This window comes from Marmota flaviventris, chromosome 14 (assembly GCF_047511675.1).
Source record: "Marmota flaviventris isolate mMarFla1 chromosome 14, mMarFla1.hap1, whole genome shotgun sequence".
In the NCBI taxonomy this organism is placed as follows: domain Eukaryota; kingdom Metazoa; phylum Chordata; class Mammalia; order Rodentia; family Sciuridae; genus Marmota; species Marmota flaviventris.
Genome location: NC_092511.1, coordinates 45,651,200 through 45,677,109, shown reverse-complemented (window position 1 = coordinate 45,677,109; position 25,910 = coordinate 45,651,200). Strand labels below are relative to the sequence as shown.

Below are 25,910 nucleotides of genomic sequence, written 5' to 3'. Positions count from 1 at the left end.
AAGATGGCCAAGGCCCAGTCAACTAAAACAGCAATCCTTTTCATTGACGTTCCCTCGGTGTGCTTAAGTGTGTGTGTTTGGAGAAAATGCATATCTTACAGGTAGGACAATATTCTGCCAGTATATATTTCATCTCTCTGCCTGCCATAATTTAGGCACTCCTTCCTTTTCCTTTCATCTGCTTTTTGTTCCTACAAAAACATGCAAGTGCTGAACCAAAACACTCATAGTTCATCCCAACCCTAAAGGAGGAGCTCTGGAAATGACTCAGCAAATCTGTAATTTGGGATTAACCTCGCTACTACTTCTTATCTGTCTATACACCAATGATTCAAACAAATTGTGTGGCAATTTTTAAAATGTGAAAAAGCATGTCTTACCATCCATATCAAAAATTAATTTGTAACGGCAGGATAAATACAAACTACCAATGCACAAGTTTATAGGCTGATGATCCATAAACATCTCATTGTGCCACTTCATTTTCCAATTAATTACTGAAATGAAAATGCAATCCAAATGTACTATAAATATACTCTGGTGAGGATATCGACTGTCACCAGAAGATCTGAATGACAAAACTTGAAGTAGTCACAAGAATGGGAAAACTTGAAGTAGGCACAAGATGAGAAAATTTAAGAATGAGAAAACTTGAAGTAGACGCAAGAATTAAAACTGCAGTGTGATTCAATAATGTAGCTATTAAATCAAATTTGTCGCTAAATTAAGTTGCTCGATTCTACAAAACATTTGCCTGACCCACCATGTTTACCAGAATTCAGGCAAAAATAAGTCATGATGTAATATGATCGTTCTCTACAAATATACCTTGCTTTGTGTAAGGCATTGTTTAAAGGTTATACCTAAAAATTTTTCTTTTAAGTTAAATCGTGCATCGATTAAACTAGAGGAAAACTCCCAACAGAAACCTTAAAAACATTTAACAAAATTCAAGATCCTTTCATGGTAAAAATCATTTCAATTATAGAAGGAATGTACCTCAATACAATAAAGGTAATATGACAAACCTGAAGGTAATGCTATTCTCATCAGTAAAAACTTGAAAGCTTTTCCTCTAAGATGCTCACTCTCACCACTTCTTTTTAACATAGTATTGGAAATCTCTGCCAGAGAAATTAGGCAAAAGAAATAAAAGCCATCCTAATAGGAAAGGAAGAAGAAAATTGTGTCTATTTGCTGATGGCATCATTTTATGTATAGGAAACCCAAGTATCCACCAAAAAACCTGCAGACCTGATAAGCAAATTCGGTAAAATTGCAGGACACAAAAATCAACATACAAAAATCAGCAGCACTTCTATAAACTAATAATAAACTCTTGGGAAACATAAAAAAATTAAGCATGCATAAATTTAATCTAGGAGGTAAAAGACTTATATCCTGAAATTTATAAAACACTGATGAAAGCAATCGAAGAAAATTCAAATTCAAATAAGCTGAAAGATGTTCTGTGTTCATGGATTGAAGAATTAATATTGTGAAAATGTCCATGTCCACCCAAAGCAATCTAAAGATACAATGCAATCTTTATTAAAATCCCAATGTCATTTTTCACAAAAATGGCAAAATATATCTATATATCCTTAAGTCCATATGGAACCACAGAAGACCCTGAGTAGCCAAAATAATCTTCTACTAAAGGCTAAAAGCATTACACTTCTCCAATTCAAAACATATTATAAAGCAGTTGTCATCAAATAGCATGGTACTGGCAAAAAAAAAAAAAAAAAAAAAAAAAAAAAAAAACAGATTGATGAATGGAATGGAACAGAAACTCCAGAAATAGACCCAAACACTTAGGGTCAAATAATTTTTGACAAAGTTTTCAAGAACTTACAATGGGGACAGGACAGTCTTTTTAATAAATGGCATTGGGGAAACTAGATATCCACATGCAGAAGAATGAAAGATTTTTGTACCAAATACAAAAATCATCATAAAATCTTCAAAATAGATGAATGACTTAAATATAAGACCTGAAACTATAAAATTACTAAAAGGAAAAATAGGGACAAGTTCTATAACACTGGTCTGGGCAATGATTCTTTGGATCTAACCCTAAAAGCACAGCAACAAAAGTAAACATAGAAAAATGGGATCATATCAAACTAGAAAGCCTCTACACAGCAAAAGAAATAATGGAGAAAGTAGAGACAACACACAGAATGAGAGAAAATATCTTCAAGTCATACTTCTTATAAAAGGTTATTGTGCAAAGCATAAAAAGAATTTATAAAGTTGAATACTCTCTAAAGTGTTCAAACAACTCCACAGCAAGAAAACAACCCAAATTTAAAAATGGGCAAAAGACTGAACAACATTTCTCAAAAGGTCTATAAATGGAATACAGGAATACAAACAAATGTTCAGCATCATTAATTGTTAGAGAAATGCAAATTGAGACTATAATGAGATGTCACCTCACACCTGGTAAGGTGATTTTATCAACAGGTTGCAAGATAAATGTTGGAGAGGATGTTGAGTAAAGGGAACTCATACAATGTTGGTGGGAACATAAATTAGTATAGCTATTATGGAAGATGGTTCAGAAGTTCCTCAAAAAATTAAATATAGAATGATTATATGACCCAGTAATCCTACTTCTGGATATACTTCCAAAGTAACTGAAATGAATATGTAGAAGGAATATCTGTACTACCACATTTATTTCATCATGTAGTCATAATAGCAGGGATTTGGACTTGATCTAAGTGTCCATCCATGGATGAATGGATAAAGGAAATGTGGAATATATAGAAGATAGAATACTAGTCAACCATAAAAAAAGGGAATCCTTCATTTGCATCACCATGATAAAAATGAAGGATATTATATTAATTGAAATAAGTCAGATACAAAAAGACAAATGTCACATGATCTCACTTATCCACAGGATCCACTCAAGTGGAAGTCACAGAAGTATACGGTAGAATACTGGTCATCAGAGGCTGGGATAGTGGGAAAGGAGAAAATGTGGAGTTGTTCATTAAAGGGCACAAAATTTCAGACAGGAGGAATATATGTTGAGACCTTGATGACCATAGTCAACAACAATGTACATCTCAAAATAACTAAGAAAGTGCATTCCAAATGTCTCATATAAAAATATCATCAAGGTAATATGTATGTTAATTAGCTTAATTTAATCATTCCACATTGTATACATAGATCAAAACAGTCCATTGTACCCAACAAGTATATACAATTATAATTTCTCAGTCAAAAATAATAATATTCAAGAATAATAATGGAAGAATTATTTATTAAGTGAACCACCTGCCGCTAGCTATTGGGTTTTTTGTTTTATTTTGTTTTGTTTTAGTTTAAGAAACAAAGTTTCCTTAAAATAGTGCACATAGTTACTTCTACAGCTCATTAAAATGTAATCACAAAATGGAAAAGTCCTTAACTATCTCCCCACTGACCCATTACAGCCCCTGAAGACAAGTGTCATGGCCAATGACCCATCTCATGATAATAACACAACTAAAATATCTTTTTAAATGAGTTTTATCTCTTCTGGAGACCTGCATAGCCAAGCCCCCCCGCCCCCCCAAAGCCACTGGGGCACAGCTGCTGTGGCTCTTGGCAACAGTGAGTGTAGGTTCAGTTAACTTGGTCCAGACACCAGCCAGCCAGGAGGCCTCCAGGAAGCAGGTGAATTGGCTTCTCCCTGCAGCCTCTTAACACAAACAACCCAGAAAGCAGTAGCTTCCTATCCCTCCCCTCCCTCTTTCTAGTTCCATTTGCACTGAAAAGAACACTGGCTGCATTAGAAGCCAAGCTTCCGGAGTCAATTTTCAGCACTATGAGAAAAGGATTAGGCTGAAATGGAATCCAACAGGTAAATCCCCAAGTACAATATTGAAAATTTACCCCTTTGTGTCACTGCTAAAACCGGCAGCCTCTTCCACAACTGCTCAGAGCTAGCTGCACATAAACTCTATAGAGCAGCTCCCAAATAGAGGCGGGGGGGGGGGGGGGGGGGGAACTCAGTTGTTTTGAATGAAAAGTTCCACATTTATAAAAACCAATCACTTTAAGCTTCAACCCAAGGATAGGTAACACAAAAGAAGTGTAAGGTTTGGTGGGGGAGGTGGGTTATTGTGGTTGTGGATTTGCGAGAGTGTGTGTGTATGTGTGTTGCTTGTTTGGTTTTTGATTTGTTTTCTTTAAGAAATGATTTCTTTCTCTCTTGAGTTCAAAGTGGTTTCAGAACCAAGATGCAGAAAATTAAGCCTCTTCCAAAAGGTTTAAAAGCTCAGGTTTAGTGCTGCCTCAGCAAATGCAGTGGATGTTATGCTTTGGAACTCAAAGGAGTGTCCAAGCACATCTGTACATTTTAAAGAGGTACATTTAAATGACCCATAAAGATTCTTATGTAATGTAGAAGAGCATACTGTCCAGAATATGTTTAGGAGGGTTTGGTTAGAGGGTTGGTGAGTTTTGGGTGAGTAGGGAAGGGAATTATCTGATACATTTTTAGATACAAATAAAAATCACAGATTCATGCTACCACCCCAACACAATGGGAAAAATTCTCAAGATTAAGGAACATTTATAAGCACTCAAGCAAAGTAGCATCAAGTCTGCATCAAGGGACACCATATTTATTTTTCAACGTGTCTTTTCAACATAAATATTGATTTCTTCCTGAACATAAGATACTAGCTTGGATTCAGGACCTGCTCAGACTTCATTCAACAAGTGAGCCCGAGTAGGAAACCTCATACAATTCAATAAAGGTCAAGAGGGAAGAATCTATTTTTATCTCCAATATTTAGATTTCACCCAGGCAACTCAGGGTCCCAGGGAATTATTGTTCCTGTCCCTCCTCTAATCCCTCACCCCCCAACCTTCTTCAGGCTTACTTGACTGATAACTGTATTAAACAAAAACAAATTGAGGGGAAGAAACACACATCATAATTCCAGAGCCAATGCCTCTTCCTCCTCCCAATCCACCCCTTTCCAGCATGGCTGGAAAGCCGTTGGTCATTCAGAACTCTACTGAGTTGCCCCAGTCAACGCAGTTCCCCAGCACGTACTGACCCACCGTTCATGCCACTGTAGACATTCCGGTGATGGAGTGACGCGTCCTCCTGCGCCTGTCGTCTGAGGGTGCCCTCCCTGCTGCCTCCACCACTGCCTCCGCCTCCGTGTTTGTGATCAGGGCTCCCCCCAAAATGCTGTTTGAGATGCTCGGGGCTGGTGCCCCTGGCTCTGGGTAGGTGCTCCAGACTCCCACCAAGGGCGTGTTTCTGAAGATGCTCAGGACTCCCTCCGCTGTGCCTGGCGTGTTCCGGGCTGCCCCCTGGCCTGTGCTTCTGGAAATGTTCTGGACTCCCGCTCAGCACGTGTTTGGGCAGCATTTCAGGACTGCTTCCAGGGTGTGGGTGCCTTTGCTGTTCCGGGCTACCCTTGCACAATGGTTTGTGGTGCTCGGGGCTGGGTCCTTTGAGTGCTTTGGGGTGATCTGGGGTCCCGGAGGCCCTGGGTTTCTGTAGATGTTCAGGGCTGGCGCTTCTGTGCTTGGAGTGCTCCGGGCTGCCCTCACTCCGGGGCTTCTGCAGGTGCTCAGGGCTGCCACCGCTTGCGTGGTGCTTGTGGTGGTCAGGGCTGTCAGTGCTGCCAGTGCTGGAGGTGCTGCTGCCATCGCCCACATCCCGCACATACGGTGCAGTGGAGGCAGTGAGTTGGCACAGGCTGGCCTGGCTGTCAATGGAGCAGCGGCTGCCAGCACAGCCCGCACCCTTCTCCTCGTCCAGGAGCACGCAGAGTTCCTTGAGCTCCATGTTCTCCTTCACCACCTCCTCCTGCTTCACCTCCAGCTCCTTCAGCTTCTGAAGATATAAGGCCACTTCCTTGTGCATCACCCCAGCAGTGTAGCGGCCTAGTCTCTGCCACTCTCGGGACACCCTCTTGCCTTTCTGCCTGTCATCATCCAGGAAACAGCAGAGGTCCCTCAGTTCCTGGTTGTCCTCCTGGAGTTTCTGGTTGATATCCTGAAAAAAGACAGAGAACCATTCTAGGGAGGTACACATAGGAGACCTCATTAGGCCAGACTTCCTAGGAGCCAGAGAATGTGGAAATGCTAAATTCTCCAGGAAATTGCCAGAGGAGGTAAGAAGGTGAAAAGAAACTGAAGATTTTTAAGTATCCTTAAAAGTCAAAAAATAATAGGCATTGGTCATGTTCCCTGCACAATACTTTACTTGCATTATTTTATCTAATATTCACCTAAACACATAATGGATAATAATTATTATGGTTCTGAAGGGGACCCATAGATGGGGAAAATGACTTCTCAAAGCTTAACTCATCCAAAGATCATCTAGACAGTATTTAGAGAACAGCCAGTTAATTAACAGGGAACCAGTCAATAGAAAAACAAGGTTCCCCCTACCCCACCCTCTAGAAAGAAAGATGGCTACTTGCCACCTACTAAACATTTAAAAACACTGAGGCAGCAGGGCTTTCAACAGAGCAATCGAAGGACTACTTAATTTTTAGCCCACAATATGGAATGAGCAACCCCAATCCCCCCACTGGGGAAAGGCACAATTGCCCTCTAGTGGCACTTCAGTCCTGCACATCCAACCCATTTGCCATACCCAAAAAAATATCTCCCAAGCATCTGATACTTGAGCCTCAAGGACCTCTTGATAGACAACACCCCTTCCCAAATTACACGTTTCAGCAAATCCCACCTCCACCTATGCTCTTTTTAAGAACCTGTAGTTATCCCTGGCATCTCCTCCCTCACCTTCTACTTCCAAGCCAAACAAGTTTTGGGACTTGATTTCTAAAATTAAGTTCATCTAGTCACTCCCGTGTTTAAAAAAAACAAACAAACCTTTGAATAGCTTCAATTCTCACAAGATCCCAAATGCTATGACTTGCTCTACTTCTCCAGCATAGATGGTGATCCATTTGTTCATTCACAAATATGTAGTAAAGCATCTATTATGTGCCAGAAACCAGCCCAAGTGGTATGGATATATGGATATATCAGTAGAGGTAGCAGACACCTTCACATCCCCCAGTTTTCATTCTGGTGGAAAAGAATAGGAAACACACACACACACACACACACACACAAGCAAAGCACATAATGGCTCATAATGAAAGATTCTGGGATAAAAACTAAAGCAGATTAAAAATTACTACTTTTCAAGAGAAGGTGTCTCTACAGGAAAGGGAAACATTTAAAGCAAAGACCTCAGTGAAATGAAAGAGCAAACATGTCAGTGAAGCTGATCCCAGGCAGAGACAAGGCAAGTACAAAAGCCCCTGAAAGGACATGACAGCAAAAGCCCAAGTCACAGGGAAGCCACTATGTAAAGCACAGAGATAAGGAAGGTCTGAGTTGTCAGGGACTGAATAGTGGTCAGACTTTGGGTTGTTGAAGAGCTGAGAGTAGAGGAATGACATATGATTCATTTTGTGAAGAACCATCATAGTTCAGTGTAAAAAAGCAGCCAGCTGGGTTGGGGAGGGGAGAGCAGGGAGGGAGACAGGACAAAATGGCCACCAGACCAGCAAGGAGACTACTAGGCTGGTCCAGGTGGGAGATGATGATAGCTTGGATAGGTGGCTTGCAGGGCAGAAGGTGAGCATCACACATTAAGCACCCCCAACCTACCAAAGGGGAAGGCCTTCTCCTTTTTCACTTGCAATGCTTTCTTTCCCCAGCCTTCTACACAGCCATCAGGGTTCATTTCATGTCACTCCCCCATAGAAGGCATTCTGAAGAAGGGCCACCCCAATATAAAGAAGGTCTACCTCTATGTTCTATATCACCCCTTAGACTTTGCCTCTGTCATACTTATTACAATACTGCCATGTATGCCTGCTAATTCAAGTCTCCACCCTCACTAGAGTCATGAGAATGGGAACCTCATCTATTCCACTCCCCTGTGCATGCAGAATGCAGTACACCCAATGTAGGTACCCCAAACTAAGAAATTTAAAAATGCATTGTGCCATTCCCACTTGCTCTCCATTCACACATATAGTGAAAGAAGCATCAGGGTTTGATAGAAATGATATACAGGCAGCTATGGGACTGCTACCTAAGAGTTACCCTGTTTTTCCAAGCCTGAAATCCTCTGGTCTTGCAATTTCATCATCCAATCCAGAACCTGAGGTTCTCAGAGAGGGGACTTACTTCTTTTAAACTGAGGTTGATTCCCATACTTCCCCTGATATTGACTAGTAAATACACTTGAAAACATCTGCCAACCATATCCTTCACTTCCTGACATTAACAAGGCCTAAGATGAAAGGGAATTTTGAGGCTTGAGGAAGAAGCCTATGCAGCTTCGTTTCTAACTCCATTTGTAACTCTTGGCGTTACCAACAACTCCATTTCCTTGTTTCCAATGCCGGCCTCTTCCTTTTGCTTTCCATGGCCCCTTTATGACTAGGACCTGACATTTGCCAACAGTTTCCTAGCTGGCCTTTCTGCCTTAGTCTTCCCTCCCCCACTCCAATCCAAGCACTCCTTGGCCTGCTGAACCAGACTGATCTTCAACTTCAAAAACATTTCCTGAATGTTTTCCTTCTGCTGCTAACCAACCTCCAACACCTTCCCTTTGCCAAGAAGTGAATAAACCCCTGGGCCAAGCCTAAAAGGATTTTTCTGCCTTTCCACCTTTAGCTCCTTCTGTTAACTAGTTTTGAACCCTGAGAATACCATGCATTCCAGCTAGAAGTATCACCTTCCTGCCTGTATGAACTTATTTCAAAGGACAGATTTCTCTGAGAAGTCTCCCCCTGCATGGAACACCACCCCATGAATAAATGAATGAAGTAACATCCCACCTGTTGTTAATGCCTGAAACACACTTTAGCATTCATTGGGCATCAGTTATCTCCTTTCTCATATAGATAACATAGCTTCTAGAAGGCAGAGGAGAAGTCTGATGTCTTTTTTGGGGGGTGGGGGGGACATTTGCAACATATTTATTATGGTACCTTGAATATAGTGGGTGTTTAATATGTGTTTAATACGTGTTCTTGGATTGATCAACCCTTTAAAAGCCCTAGGCTTGGGACCAAAAAAGTCTACAGCAACCCTAATATTGTATACAACTAAAATGAGCTAATAAAAATAAAGAAATAAATAAAATTTTTTAATGGGGGGGGGGGAAAGGCTACAGCTGTAACTACTGAAAAAGGGCTTCTTACAATTGTTTTCAGTGAGCCCTGCCATGTTGGAGTCCACAATAGTAAGAGGATAAATTATCCCTTGATGCAGATGCTTTAGAGAAAATCAGAAGCTGTGGATATTCAGAGAAAATAATACTAAACAAAATTAATCTTTCTAAGCTTCAAAAAATTATTCACCATTTAGTTTAATCCTGGCATTTGATAGAAAGTTCAAGTCATGTTCTTCTTCATCTGAATGAATCTACATCTGAAAACACTTCCTTTTGACTATCCCCACAGCTACTCCTGATTTCTCTAGAACGGGAATGCAAACTGGAATTCCAAAGGCTTCTCAGTTAATGTCCTCTCTAATTAATGTCCTCTCCAAAGAACCTAAAACAGCCCTTTCTCAGTATTCCAGGAGGGTGGCTGGGAGCAGGTATGGGCCCATTCACTTTCCTTTATCACAGCTCCTTCCTATTATTAATTTTCTCAGGAATATTATTTAGTTACTAATTTGGGGATATTTCCTTCACCCTCTGATGCCCAGCTAAGCAACCAGCTTGATAATAACTTTATGAGCTGGTTCTTCAAATCTTCCTCATTAAGACTTGGAATTTCGAGTTACAGTAGATGGGGTAGAGAGAGATGATGGGAGGGGAGGGGAGGAGGGATAAGAAGGGAATAGGAAGGGCAGCAGAATACAACAGATACTAGTATGACAGTATGTATAAACGTGATTGTATAACCAATGTGATCCTGCAATCTGTACATGTGGGAAAAAATAAAAATTCATACCCCATTTGAATCAAATGTATGATATATGATATGTCAAGATCATTATAATGTTTTGAGCAACTAATTAAAAAAAAAGACTTGGAATTTCTTTTTCCAAACCCTAAGTGTTCTTCTGACATCACCATAGTCCAATAGATGTTATCCCAGTGACTAAAGTGGACTTTTAAACCTTGAAGTCCATCTCCTATAATACCACCCAAACTTTCAATCTTCTGCCTACAGACTATGAAGAACTGCATCTATGATTAAAGAAATGTTCTAATTTGTTCTTTCTTCTTACTGTAGGATTAGGGGAAGGGTTTGATGTGTTAGGGAGCAAGTAGAGAAATTAATGAAATTCAGACAACAAATCAACAGAGATTCAGTTGCCCCAGAATCATCCCCCCAACGGGATTCTGGGTCAGAGTAACCTGAAGGTTGGTATATGCTCAATAATACAAAGAAATGTTTCTCAGGAATCCAGCACCCTAATCTCCTTTCTCCATCCCTTTTGAGTTCACACATTCTAATCAAAGAATGTCAACAACCCAAGGAAGAAGAAAGTAGACCTATTTCCAACATTTTAATCTGTGTGACTTTGAGAAAGCTAACTAGGCTCACTGAGCTTCTGCATCTGGGTATCACTTACTCTTCACAAAACTTAGTGTGGAATCAAAATCCCTATTGAGCAGATGAGAAAACGACTCAGAGAGGTTAACAGTTTGCCCATGCTGACAAATCATACAGCTGCAGTCCTATGTACTAGCCTTAAAAATATTTAGATATAATGTCAATGTCAGTTCACAGAAAGGGGCACAGCAAAGAAAAGTGTTGTGGCCTTCATTATCCTACCTTTACACCTCTCAATGCACAGTATCCAACCATAGAGGCCCAAATATAAAATCTCTTTTTCTTATGGTTAAGACAAAATAAATAAGTATACCTACCATTAATTCAGTCAATCATGTTTCTGATTGCTGCAGTGTCTAAGGAAGCTCTGAGGCCAAATGCTGAAGAGAAGGGAGAATATTTATCTCTCAGCAGAGCCTTAACCCCATGGCACCCTCAGGCCACCTCCTGAATTTGCCCAGGGCTGACATCAAAAGAGTATACTCTGCCACAGAAAGTAACTACCTCCATCATTTCCGAACTTGATAGAGATAGGCTAGGGAGTCTTTTAATGCCAGGTCATGAATCTAGGCCACAGGGAAACTTTCTTACCTGGTTGCCACTTTTAACTGGCCAAACAGCTGTTTCTCTAAATGAGGCTCCTCCAGTAAAGAACAGGCAGCCCACCACCCAGACCCCTCCCACTCACACCTAGACCCTCATACACAGTCAAGTCCACACAACCTAAAAGAATGTTGAAGAATTTCTTAAGCTATTATATTGATTCTTCATAGCATTAAATATTCAGGAAATTAATTGATTAAGTAATTTAAAACTTTCCCAAGCCACATCATGGTTCAAACCTTGGAAGATTAAATTGGAGAGAATTAATACCACTGTCTAGCTTTGCCTAAGAAACCCAGACCTGGAAATTAATGACTATGCATGTATATGTCCTCTCCTGATGACTCTAACCACCATATTTTGCAGTCAAGTCCAGTATTAAACCTTTCCCTGTGTGATCATAACTTACTGTCACAACACCATAGGAAATGATTCTTATCATTTGCATTTTATTGGTGAATAAAATAAAGATCTGACAAATTAATTAGCCAAGCTCACCTTTCTGGCAGACGCAGACTCTAGATTCAAATCCACCTCTGATATTCCTTCTCACTATTTTAGCCTACTTCTATTCCCCAAAGTGCCTGGTTCTTAATAAATACTCCATTAGTAATGAATTAAAATAAAGAAGAGAGCAAGCCTTGGGATTTCTCTAACCATGGAATCTTCCTTATTACACCCTCTCTAGGGACTATATGACAGCGAGTTTGGGTCTCTGGGAAGGGCCATTTTCACCCACACTGACTTTAGCACACAGGTGAGTCTTGGGCACCCGGCCCCTCCCACCCCTCTTTGCCCCAAAATCCCAGGGCATGAGGCAATTAACCGAACAGAGTCCACTGCCTGAGAAGTGGGGTGGAAGTGGAAAGGGACAAGAACAGCTTGTGCCTGCGGGAATCTGCTCCCTGAGGTCTCTACAGTGATTTCGTTTGTGTCTGGCTTCCTATAAACAAAAGCAGAACAATGAGAGGAAGGAATACCAGGAGGCACCAGGCAAGCCTTGAGGAGAGGAAGTTTGCAGTGCCTGCCGGCAGGGCGGTTCCCGGTCACCCTGCCACCAGGTCTGCTACAGCCTTGTGGGCATGCTGCCGGCACACACAGAGATTTCCAAGGAGAAAAGTTAGGTTAGTGGCGCTTGGGGATTCCCCCCTCCTTTTGCTATGGGCAGAAAGATGACGGGATCAAAAAGAAAGCATTACTGCCCGACACTTGGGTACCCTTTCAAAACCTTGACCCCTCCATATTGAGTCCTTTGCTGCCTCCCCCTTCTTTACACGCTGGATAAAATTAAAATCAAATTAGGGGTAAACTGGGGAGGGGAGTAAGGCAACTCCAGGTGACGTTAGCCGAAGTGGAGGTGAGAGCACAAAAGCTAGGAGTCTACTTGAAGGCAGAACTTAAGATCCTCTGCACCCGGTAACACACACGCAGGCTCCAAGGGTGGCGCCCGCGTCTTCTCTCTGGACACCCCCACCCCCCACCCCTTCTCTCGGCAGTGGTGCCCTTTCATCGCCCTCTGCTCAGCAGAGAGCTGGTGGCGCCAGGGCAGCCATATCCCTGACCCCCGAAGTCTTAGATGCCCTGATCTTTCTCCTTTGCTCTCCTTTCCCCCTGGTTGGCTATAACCCGGCTCCCCAAAGCATCGACTTTACAGGGTCCTTTGGAAATTAAAGGTTTTGCGTGCCCATCAGGTCCCCACCCCACCCCGATTTTCAGCATTCTAGGCGCCTTCTCTACTGGCTTCGAAGGACCCTAGAGAGCCTCGAAGCTGGCGCGCCCCATATGGAGAAAACGAGGCAAGCAAAAGCCTCCAAAGTTTGAAAAACTTTCCTAAGGGCTGAGGATGAGGGTGAGGGGTGCTGACTGGGAGAAAGGGGAGAATCGCCTGTTGAAGAAGCGAGAGAAAGTTTGTCTTCCCCCCTTCCCAGTGCACCCCGCTCCCCGTTTGACCCTGCGCTCACCTTGAGCCCGCGGATTTCTCCGAGATGCAGCTGCAGGCGACGGTTCACCTCACGGATGAGGTTGCTGTGGTCCAGCATCGCGCTCACCTTCTCTGCCTCGGCGCGCCGCAAGCTGCGGATCAGCTCCTCCTTGCTCCACTGCAGCAGCTCTTCGTCTGATACTTTGGACAGATCCTCCACCGCGGCGGCGGGGGACGTACCAGCCGGGGCTGGGGGACAACTTTCTGTCGCCGCCCCTGTGCCTCCAGCAGCCTTCGACATGGTCTGGCGCGGTGGCAGGTGCGAGTGGGTGGAAGAGGCGAAGAGGCAAAGCGACTCGCGAAGACGCGGGCGAAGCGGGGCCGCCTCCACCCACACGCCTGTGCGCTCTGGAGAGTCAGCGGCACCGCCCGGGGACCGCTGCGTTGGGGCGGCGGTGGTCGCGCTGGGCGTCCATCCTACCTTGCCATCCCCTTGCGCGCACCCGCGATGCCCCAGGGCTGGGCAGTCAACTGCGGGTTGGTGCTTTGGCCGGTTTCAACTCCGCGCAAGTCCATGGTGAGCGACGTCAGGGAGCCGGCTCCCACGCGGGAAAACCTGGAGTACCGGCGGGGGCATCCAGGGGACTGCGCTCTCGAATGAATCCCCTGCCCTCCGCCCTACACACACACACACACACACTCTCTCTCTCTCTCTCTCTCTCTCTCTCTCTCTCTCTCTCTCTCTCTCTCTCTCTCTCATACACACAAACACACACACACACACGCACTTGCCTCCCCCTTTCCCAGCTGCAGCCCCTGGGGGTCCTCTTCTTTCCTAGAGGTGTAGGGTGCCCCGGGCTCCGCGGAGCCTCCCGGACTGCTCTAGCACGCCATCGCCGCTGCCCGAAGGCTCGGCGCGGCTGGCCGGCTGTGCTCCTCCTGCTGCCTGCGCTGCGCCTGCTGCTGCTCCAAGGCTGCTCCAGGAAGCCTTGCAAAGAGCTGAGATGGGGAGGGTGGGGGGCCGGTAAGAGGAGGAGCCTAGAGCCGGGGACCTCCGCAGCCCGCAGCAGCTCTCCCGCGGGCCAGACGCTACTGCCGCCCGACTGTCACCCAGGTCCCAGAGAAGCGCTCCTCGCTATCCCACCCGGGAAGGCTGGGGGCGCGCCTCCTGGAGCGCTGGGGTGCGGGTGGGGTTGATATAAAAGAGCAGGTGCGGAGCTGTGGTCGCCTGGGCTTTGAGAGGCTCGCGCGCGCCACCCTGTGACCAAAGGCGCTCCCTCCTCAGCCCCCAGCAGGACAGGCTTGTCACCAGGCAGGGAAACAGCTGCCAATCAAAAGAGAGGTGCTTGGTATTTGAAGGGACTGGGGATCAGGAAAAATGGGGTAGCAGGACCTGAGGAATAACCGACCATGTGCACTTTGGATAATAGGAGAAAAGGTAAGAAAAAAAAAAGGAGGGAGAGGTAAGAAAACCCTAATGCTCTGGAAAGGGGAAAAAGAGGCTTCCAGGTACTGCTCTTTAGGGACCACCCACCCCCAGGCCTTTGTCTTTTCTAAAATCCACTACTTTGTGAAGAGGCTTCACGGGAAAGTACTGGATCTTTTAAATTTTTACTTGAAAAACATCAAAGCCTTTAGGAGACAATAAAATACCTTTATCCTATGCCTCCTGAAGCCTGGATTTTAAGGTCAGCAGTCACCTGCCCTCAGAGCAAAGCAAGGTCCCCTTAGGCAATCTGAAATGCCAGCCAAGGAGATTTCCGTTTTCTTCTGCCGCAGGGTTAAGGAGGATGGCTTTTTAGAAGGAAACTCTGCATCTCTGGGTTCTGTCTTTGGATTACCCAATGGCACAGTGGGGTGAAACCAACTTTGAGATGAAAATACGATTTTTGCCTAAAGAAGTAGATGCAGTTGGCTCTGAGAATGTCATTTCTGGGATGGAGATAGGGTCAGAAAACTGTAGGGGTCTGTCTTTCTCTCCAACCTCTCCTTACCCCCCTTTCATGCACAGGTGCAGACACACACACACACACACACACACACACACACACACACAGTTTCAGTTAACCAGGGTGCAGAGGGAACCATCTCTATCTGGTAGAATGAGGATCTAAATCAGAGTTCTTCCACAGGCTGGTTAGCGTCCATCCCTGATAAAGCTGCTACCTGTTAAAGGTGATCAGTTGGGGGCTGAGACCTGAGACCTGGCTTTCTGGAGAACAAGGAAAGGTGATATTTGCTGCCCTCTCACCCTCACATTCCCCTCAGCTTGACTAGACACAGATCTCTTCCTAACTATAGGCTCTTGACCTCCTTTTTCTCAGAGCATTTACTTTAGTGGACTTTTAATTATAAATCCTCTCTCTGACCCATCTAACTCTTTTCCCAACTTCTTGTTGGTTTTGGTTTTACAACCCCCTAACATCCTTCTCAATGATTTCAAGACAAGCATTGGATGGCACTTTTCATGATAGATCCTGTCTCCCAGGGTTTGTGGAGGGCAGGAACCTAATTGCAACAAGCTCTGATTGGCAATTGCAGGTGGCCTCCTCACATTGACCAACCTCCCACCCCAATGTCCTCTGGTACTTTTCCACTAGCACACCTTAGTGCTTAACAACCCCCACCCTTTTGACTCAGTGGAGTTGATTCAGTCTGTCTTTCAGTCATCTTGAATAAAGTCTTCCTTGCCTGTTTAACCATGTCTGATGCAATCTTTCTTTGACACTTCCCTTTCTCTCATGCCCACAGAAGGTTCTCCTCACACAGTTTCTAACACCAGTTTTGGCATAAGAAGGGAGATTCAAGTCAGAAAAATATGAGTCCTGCCTCTGTTAACTTATTAGTTCTTGCCCATGAACAAATCATCCAACCTTGCTGGGCTTCAGGCCGCTAATGAGATGAAATCTGTGAAGTTCTTTATGGAGATAACTCTACAGAAATGCAACCTTATTGTTGCTGATGTTATAGCTGGGCAGTCCTCTGTTTGGAAATGGGAACCATCACTTATATTTATTCCTCCATCCTCCATTTGTTCTTCAGGAGTCCTATTCTAAATTGAAACAGCCAGAGCTATTATGGTTTAGATATGGGGTGATCCCCAAAAGCTCCTGTGAAAGATAAGGCAAGAATGTTCAAAGGTGAAACAATTAGATTCTGAAAGCTTTGACCTAATCAGTGGATTAACAAGTGTCCATTAACTGGGTAGTAACTGTAGGCAGGTAGGGTATGGATGGAGGAAGTTGATCACTAGAGTGCCTTCGGGGTTTATAATTTACCCTGGGGAGCAGAACTAATTTGCTTGCTCGCTCTCTCTCTCTCTCTCTCTCTCGCTCTCTCTCCTTCCTGACGACCATGTCTTGAGCTGCTTTCCTCTTCCATGCCCTTCCTCCATGATTCTCTGTCTCATCTTGGGTACAGAGCAATGCGGTTGGCCAACCAAGACACCTAAAGAAGGTATGGGTTTTCTCTCATATGCTGATATTTTAAAGATTGTCAGGTCTTTTGATCACAGAGACAAAAAGCTGACTAAAACAAGTGCTTTCTCTGCTAACTCCTTCAAATCACTTAACATCTGAGAAGATATTAGAAGGCAAATAGATGGCTTGAAGGAGAATTTGGACTTGTGTTGGGAGGGTAAGGAAGAAGAAAACCAAAGAAAAACTTCTCCACAAATTTCCAAACACTTTTGAGGTGGAGTATCCTAGTGAAGTTTTAATGTTTCTAATTTTGTCATTGATTAGGGACTATTATTTAATGAATACTATTGCTTTAGGTTACTAAGGCACTATGTGGTATCAGGGTATAGAAATTCAAAGCAGTCGCACCTAAAGAAGGTATGGGTTTTCACTCATAAGCTGGTATTTTAAAGATTGGCAGTTGAGGGCTAGCATGGGGTCATTTGGAATGTCATCAAAGGTAGAATCCTTCTCTCTGCTCAGCCATCTTTGGCCTAGTTACCATGAAATGACTGCGAGAGCTCCAGCAAGCCATCTTCATTTGAGACAGGAAGGAGGAAGCACGTGAACAAAGGGCACATTACCCTTTTAAAAGTCCTGGTAATATGACCCATTGAAACGCATTCATATCCATTTATTTCCTGATAACCAGAGCTTGCCAATAATCTATGACTGTTTTTTTTAAGTTGGACAAGTTAATATCACAAGTAAAATCAGAGAAGAAAATAATACTAGGTAGGCAACAACTGTTGCTAATGCCAACCTGGACTCTCCAAGTTAAATGGAGGTATCTGAAAAACAGTCATAAGTGAGCCTAGGACATTATTCCTAATAGTTTTATCACATATAGTGTTTTAAATCAACCCAACTTTATCCCAGCTCACTACTGCCCAGTCCAGGTTTTCATGAGATTTTATGTGACCTTCTTTGCTGGTCCTTTCAACTCCAGCATCACCTTTCTCAGCTCTGCTTTCTTTCCATATGACTGCCCAAGTGAACTATCTGAAAAAGTCTACCTGCCTCATCCCCAAGATATACTAAATTATCACTCATGATCCTTCACAACCTCCCTATATTTTACCACCACTCTCCACCTGACTTTGTGGCACCTCCCACTCAAGGAGGAGAGTTGACCTTGCTTCCTCCCATGGTATTGTGCTAGGCCATGTGAGGTGCTTTAGCAATGGAATGTGGCTGCCTATTGTTTTTAGGATATTAGGTGATGTTGGAGTCCTACACAACTTCCTGACCAGGTCTGGTCATTAGGATATGAATAGGTATGAATGAGATTCACTGGGTCATATTACCAGGACTTCTAAAAGAGGAATGTGCCCTTTTTTCATGTATTTCTACCTTCTTCCTGTATCAAATGAATATGGGTGACTGGAGCTCCAGCAGTCATTTTGTAATGGTATGACTATTCTCTGAAGTCTCCAGAGGCATTTGTCTGTCCACTCACCCACCTGTACTTTCACACTTCTATAAGAGAAGAGCTAATATTGGGTAGTTGCTCTTCCTTTGGTCTGGGACCCAGACTCAGCCACATCTTCTGCTAACCTGAGACCTGCAGCCTGGATCAGAGCCATGCCCACAGATTCACATGTCTGTGTATGAGAATACATGATTGCTGCTTATTACTTCTTGTTGGGGAGGTTCATTTTGTGGCATTATTAATGTGGTAGTTAGCAGATACAATCCCTGCCTAAGAACTCCTGCTCTCATCTCAGCATCTCTCCTTAGAGTGAAGCCACATTTCTTAGCAGAGCACATGAGATGGGCATGTGCCTTTTCCTGCTTCTCTAGCTCCACCTCCCACCCCATGCCTTGTCTCATCTTTCATATTTTTCCAGTTTTCATATTCTCCACTGATGGGATTCTCTCACGTATGGAAAGCCTTCCCTGCCTTTTTCTTGAACAACTCCCATAGGACCTCTCCACTGTCAGTACCTCATTCAGATCCCTAGCACTGGCCCATCCTTATCTCCATTCCCACAATCTCCAGCCCACACCTCTAGCCAAGAACTTAAACAATTAAATTGCAGGTGGTCTCCAACTTAACAATAATTGGATTTGCAATTTTTCAAGTTTGTGACAAAGCAAAAGCAATAGAAATTCAGTGGAAATCGTACTTTGATTTTTTTTTTTTTTTTTTTTTTTTTTTTTTTTTTTTTGGTACCAGGGATTGAACCCAGAGGGATTTAACCACCAAGCCACATCCTCAGCTCTTTTTTATATTACATTAGAGACAGGGTCTCACTGAGTTGCTTAGGGCCTCGCTAAATTGCTGAGGCTAAGTTTGAACTCACAATCCTCCTGCCTCAACCTCCCAAGTCGCTGGGATTACAAGCATGTGCTACCACGCCTGGCTGTACTTTGAATTTTGATCTTTTCCTGAGCTAGTGATATGCAGTGGGACACTATGAGAGCCAAAGCATCCAGTCAGCACAGTTACAAAGAGAAACCACTGAAGCACTGCAGGGTACTGTGTGGCTAAATTCTGATATTCAGCACTTTAATTGTATCAAATATATTTTTTTACTTACTTGTTTTTAACTTATGGTGGGTTTGTTGAGGTGTAACCCCATCATAAGTTGAGAAGCACCCATACAGAAAATTATATACTGAGGCTCAGACTAGTCCTGTCCAACAAAAGAGTTTCATTCCAGCTATGACTTAATAGTCTCTCTCTCAGCTTTCTCTACACCATACAGACTTTTGTCAGGCCCTACAGAACTCCATGGTGCAACTGGGGACACTTTTGAGGACACCACTTTTATTGCAGCCCCTGATGCCTTATTATGCATAATTTTTGGCCCACTTTCCATCATTGAATAGGACTTAAGAGTATAATTTTTTGATTAACCTAGCGTCCATCTTATCTTACTTTCATATTTCCCCTCCCCATTTCTTCTTTTTTATTTTTCCTCTATGTATCTTCATATGCTGTCTCTGATTTGATTTGATTTGATTTGATTTGAATTTGATATATTTATTTTTATTTCATAAAGGAACGATGGAAAAGGCAAAGGAGAAGGGAGTTCTTCTCTTCTTCAGAGAAACATGATGCTTTTTGTCTCTCTCACTTTGATGTCTGCTATGTTTTGGATGTAAAAATTCATATTTTGGAACTTTAATCCCAAAGTGACAGTACTAAAAGATGAGGCCTTGGAAAGTCACTGGGCTGTGAGGGCTCCACTCTCCTGGATGGGTTTAGCCCTTATGAAAGGGCTACAAGGAACAGATTCATCCCTTCCTTCTCTTCTGCCATGTGTTGGACCTTCTTTGCCCCTCTCACCCCTCCACCATGTGAGGATGCAGCAAAAGTGCCATTTATGAAGCAGAGACTGAGCCTTCACCAGACATCAAATTCTAGCCTCTACAACTGTGAGCACAAAATTTCTAATATTTATAAATTATATATATATATATATATATATATATATATATATATATATATATATATATAAACTTTTGGAGGGCAGGGATCCATCTTAGTCAATAGTGAACCCTCTGCTACATCTGGCACGTAAAGTGCTTACTGTAGAAGCTCAGTTAATGTTGTTCAAATATATCTGAAGCCCCAAACCTGGGGTGCTATATTCTGATGTGCATGCAGGAAAAGTACAAAAGGAAGTGGCTTCCTGAAGAGGTCTCCATATGGGAAAGCCACCCTCACCCTAATCCTAACCCTGATCACCTGAAGTGTTTTGGAGAAGCCATATCCCCAGGATAGGGGAAAGGAAAAAAAGTGCTAAAAGCATAGACTGCCTAACAAATCTAACCTGCAAGGTGAACTCCCAGCAGAACCGGTCAACTCCTGTGTCTCTCCTTGCAAACCTGCCCCATAGGATCTGGAAGATTCCAGTCCCTTTGTTAAGATGCCCGAAATAGACATGATGAAGAGCCTTCTACATGAAAACACCTCTTCACACATTTGTTCAATAGATTGTTTCTCTAACACAGAAATCAGTTTCCCTGAGAGTATGCAAGTTTGATTAGGAAGTTTGCTCTTAGGCAGGTTAGGAAGTCTGCTCTGGACTACTCCTCAAAACCCTGGACCCTGACAGCATTGGTGTCACCTGGGAATCTGCTTCAAGTGCCCCAATATAATCAAAAGTTATAAGTGGGGGGAGGGGGAACAGGACAAATTCAGGATCACTGTATCAGGAAAAAAACTTCCAGGTGCCACAGCCACACTGTGACTGTACAAGACCTCACATTGCTGAGGCACATGATATTGAATCATCTATGTGGCAAATGTTCCATTTCACAGAAAAGGGATCCAAAGCTCAGGCCAGACTTGCAGTTAATCAACATGAGTAGAGCGGCTTCCAGAAGATTACCTTCACCAGAGGAAGCAGGAATGGTTTGAGATCTAGGAGGGTGGCTGTTGCGCCCCTGACTTTCCACAGCAGTCTCCAAGGAGCAGCATATGAGATCTTTAATGGCAAGTTCAATGGGATCCAGGATTTGGACATTAGCAGCACAGCAAGTAAAAAATGAAAACAATCTCTGATGGGAGCAGAAAGAGAATCCTAATGCTTTAGCCATAAGGGAAAGGAGTCCAAATTGCAAACTAATTTGCCAGGAAGGAAATCATAACTTGTCTCTTCTTTCTCTGGTAGCATCTGCAGAAGTTCCTAGATCAATCACACTCTTTACCACTCAGGGATATTGGCATATGTTGCTTCCCACGTAAGAACACTATGATGCTTGCTGGCCGAATCATCTACCCTCAAACCTCAGCTTGCTAGCACTGCTGAGAGACACCATGGCTGACCAGAGCCTCCTTTGTCTTGAGTTCATCAACTTTTTTTTTTTCCTTCATAACATGTATCATTGACAGTTATCCTTCATTTTGCTGCTACTGTTTCCACTTTAAGGTAAGTTCTTCCATGAAGGGGAGGAGCTTTCTGTGTTGTGCTTGACCTTGGAGGTCTTCAGTAACCTGTACCAAATAAATGAATGACATGTGTTTAACATCTGCTGGTGCGCACAGCAAGCCCCCAACCAAGCTGTGCTTTATAACAATTCAAATTCTCTGCAGGAACATTGATTCTATCGGTCAGGAATAAACCCTTGTAAATGTGTATTTGAAGGCTGCTTCTGATGCAGTCAGTAGAACAGTATGTGGGACCCTTGTGCCTGCCTCCCTCTCATGATTTCTACTTGTTCTTTTGCAGTGAGAGTCATGGCAACAGCCACTTTTACACACTCCACTCGTTTCTGGGTCTTGGGATGTCTAAGAGTATCCTAAGAATCCTACTTGCATTTGTACCATTTGCCTACCCATCAGAGGCCATGAATAAGACTGGAGAGGTAATGTTACCTCCTCAACACAATCAGTTGACACTTCCAAGCAAAAAGGAGAGACATAAGCCACCAAAGTCTTTGGAAGGATATTCAGGACAGTTAAGGGATTCTGAATTCTAGAAAACTTGATCTAAGTTTGTTAGCAATGAAAAGCAATGCACATATCAGGGCTTAAAAAAGAAATATAATTCTCTGAGAAGCTAGACCCCCAAGACTGGCCAAATGATCTCTAAGCAGGCTTGAGTGAGGAGAAACCAGCCTTAAATGCTCTTTTGGCAATAATAGATGAGGAGTGAAATTAGAAATGACAGAAATAGGAGGGAATAAGAGGTCCCAGCCACGCAGAAATGGTGTCAAAAGAAAGAACAGGAAAAGAATAGAGTTCCTGAGAGGTGAATTTCACTCTGGGCCTTTACTAGTTATCCTATGATCAGTGAACTGACAGCATCTGCATCGCCCCCAAAAAACATGTTAGAAATCCAAATTCTCCATCCCCACTCCAGAACTACTAAATCTACTTTTGGACAATATCTGCAGATGACTTATAAGGACATGATTTATAAGTTGGAGAAGCACTATCATAAACTAATGGCAAATAGAGGCTTAATGAACTAGAAGAAATTACTTAGAATTTAGGGAATTCTTTGACTTAAAGGAAATCCCGCTGTGGACTTAGTCCAGCCTCCATCATATTGAAGAGTAGTGAAAATAAGTAGGAAAATAAGACTCACCCTACTTTTGCTACTTTTATCTCTTCAAGGAGGATGTCAACTCACTGGGGCCAAAAATGTTCATATACCTTCTTCCTGTTCCTCACAGAGTACAGCCTTGGGACCTGCAATTGGATTTCTGCTAATCAGTGACAAGCCAAATGAAGATCATTCTGGAAAGTTGACTGAGATCAGCTTCTACCATTTCCTCTTACACATTCCTTGCTTTTAACTTTAGCCAACGCTCCCAGGATGATATGTGAAGATCACAAGTATTAAGAAAAGGGTTCAGGAATCCATTACTAATGTTCATAAATATAATGTGCCATTCCTCCAAGGTGGTATTTTCCAGAGCTGGAAGTGTGGCTGACTATATTGTTTTAATCTGCACTAAATGCCCGAGAGGGAAGATTACATAAAAGTGCAAGAACTCATGAAACCAATTTGGGTAGAAGTCAAAAACCAAAGCAAAACATTGGTTCTCTGGTTCATTGATTTCCATCTTCTCCCTAGGGTACAAAGAATTCTCAACTGTATCATAAAGATGCTGCTTCTCTTTTGGTGGATGAACACCAACAATAATTCTTATTTTAGGAGCAATATGTCAGGTATTGCAAACATGACCTCTCAGTTAGCCTCTATTGCAGGGATCTTTGTGATATCACACTGCCCTGAGCACATGCCGGTTTGAGTTCTTTTTTTTAGAAAACTGCTGAACAAAGAGATATATGCGTCTGTATCCATAGATATATGTGTATATCATCTTTACAGCAAATAGAATAGAAGAAGCCTTGGACAGCAAGAATAGAAAATGAGTTTAAAATATATAATTATATGCCCATTTTCTTGGGGAAAAAATTGAATCTACACCAACCTGATTTCTAGTGTTTGTTCTTTAAGAAAATTATCCCCCTAAGCACACCATTCTATTTTTCCTAAGAAATGAACTGTTTAGAAAGAGCACTATAATGATCTAAAAATTCTTCTGGGCCCCATTGGTATAGGTGGAAAGCTCCCAGGAGCCTGGACCGTAGCTCAACCAGGGAAGAGAGCTGACCTCTAACCACCAGGCCATGGTCACCGTGTAGCCTCTACAGCTATTTCCACACCTTTAAAATGATAATAAGTATCAGATTTATTTCTGTCATAACAGTCAAAGGAACATGTTTTGAAAAGTATAAATTGTGACACCAAAGTTCAAAAGTTAGAGTATCTCTATTTTGCTATATCTTTCTCCTAACAGAAAAGGCATTGTAAAGATTCACCACTCATCTAGCAGAAGAACTACAGCTTTCAATTGCTTCTGTCCCTCTAGAATTGCACGAATGACCCATATTATGTAACTTGTGAAGAAAACAGGAATTTCAAATCACAGCCAATCTCTAAGTCACATGGTAATGAAGGGGGCCATAAGTTCTCAAGATATATTCCTTGACCCCTTCACACCCACCTCTCCAGTCACTGCCAGACCCTTGAATAATCCAGAGGGAAACTATGTATGAATTAGCAAAAAAAAAAAAAAAAAAAAGTCATCCTTCCTGGGGTGGGGTTTCAAATACTATATTAGTCTGGGTTCTCCTGAACAAAGGCAGTAAGACAGATGGACAGATAGTTGGATTCATGAACAAATGCGCACACACATATATATTTGTTAGAAGGAGTTGACTCATGCAGTCACAGAAGCTAAGACCCAAGAACTGTAGCTGGTAAGCTGGAGACCCAGGAGAGCTAAAGGTACAGCTCTAGTCAGAATATGAAGGCCTAATAACCAGGAGAGTCAAAGGTGACAGTTGCAGTCCAAGTCCAAGTATGAAGGCAGAGGACCAATGTCCCAGTCAGAAGACACTGAATTCTCCCTCAGTCCACCTTGGTGTTTTTGTCAGGCCCTCAATGGATTGGATGAAACCCACTCACTATGGGGAGAACAATCTGCTCTACTTAGTCAACCATCCAAATGATAATCTCATCCACAACACCCTCACAGAAATACCCTGGATAATGTTTGGACATGTCATGGCCCATTCAAATTAACACACAAAATTAACCATCACACGTGTGTGCATGGTGGGACCACAAGGTGCACTCCATCCCCTATCTGTCCCTCAGCTGGGCACCCTGGTGGAGACTTCAATCTACACAATCATACAGAGATACTGCCTGCTACTTACATTTGATCTTCTCTAAGAAATGGCCCCTATTCTCTAGAATGGGCACCCTTAGAGTTCTGCCTTTGTGGCCCACTCCACCCATTATACTCTCCCTGAATCCTATCAAAGCTTCTGGACTGATAATGTCTTTGGCTCCATATAATGCCTCAACACAGTGTATTGCACTTCACAAGTTGATAGAATGCAGCTACCTTTAAATTTACAAGCTGATAGAATGCAGTTACCTTTAAATATTATACCTGAAGATTCCCCAGAAAAGCATCTGAGTTAAGTGACATACGTAGGTACAGAACCCTTCCTTTCAGTGGAAAAAGCACAGATCTCCTTGGACTGCTAGGCCTGTACAAAACAGTCAATTCACACTAAGTATTAAAAAAGAGAACATAGAAAAGGAAAAAAAGAAAAACAACAGGAAGAACACAAGAAAAAGAAAAAGAAGAAGTAGTAGTCATAATCCACAAGACAAGAAATGATGTAAACATTAGGGAAAATAAACAGAAATAACAAATGACTAAGCATTCAATGAGTACTGAGTCCCAGAAATGACACTTGTGCAGAACTGTAACATAAGGAATGAATCACTGTTTACCACCCATGGACAGGGTGCTGTCAAGTTCAACACATGTGCAGCAATTAGGAGCGGAACATGCAGAGCCTGCAGAATGGTGATGTAGAGCTGGCATCTGAAAACAAACAAACCCTATTCTTATCATTTCTCCAAAAAGGGAGGGGGTATCCCCAATTCCAATTTACAACATACAAATGTTTCACAAAGAAAAGGCTTGAAGTAAATGGAAGTTCCAAGTGGTAAGAAAAAAAAAATGGTTCAGATATTGTGGGCTAAGAAATGTAAACAATGCAACTAGGGAAAGCTAGAGAACAGAGTTCTCACTATGGTAACAGGTTTAGAAACCAAACATGACTCTGTAGGAGAAGTGAAAATTTTTATGCTTAAAGAGTAAGCATGAATATGGGGGGGGGTGTGATCAAAGTATGTTATATGCATGTATGAATATGCCACAATAAAACCCTTTGTTCTGCAAAATTAATTTGAACTTTTTTATTAAAAATTTTAATTTAAAAAATATACACATAGGGCTAGAGTTGTGGCTCAGTGGTAGAGCATTTGAGGCACTGGGTTCAATTCTCAGCACCAC

The 25,910-nt window shown here is 42.7% G+C and overlaps 1 protein-coding gene across 3 annotated transcripts in view; it reads right to left on the bottom strand.

The window, feature by feature from the left end:
- Ccdc85a (coiled-coil domain containing 85A) overlaps positions 1-14,245 on the bottom strand; it is a 175,645-nt gene extending 161,400 nt beyond the window's left edge. Inside the window, exons 1-2 of one of the 3 annotated variants that reach the window (XM_027934588.2) lie at positions 13,145-14,245; positions 5,077-6,025 (exon numbers count right to left, since the gene is read on the bottom strand). In XM_027934588.2, coding sequence (XP_027790389.2) covers positions 5,077-6,025; positions 13,145-13,405 — 1,210 coding nt within the window. In that variant the 5' untranslated portion in view covers positions 13,406-14,245. The remainder of the gene's footprint in view (positions 1-5,076; positions 6,026-13,144) is intronic. The other 2 variants (XM_027934593.2, XM_027934592.2) reach the window with 2 other exon arrangements.
- Between the last annotated feature and the right edge of the window lie 11,665 nt (positions 14,246-25,910).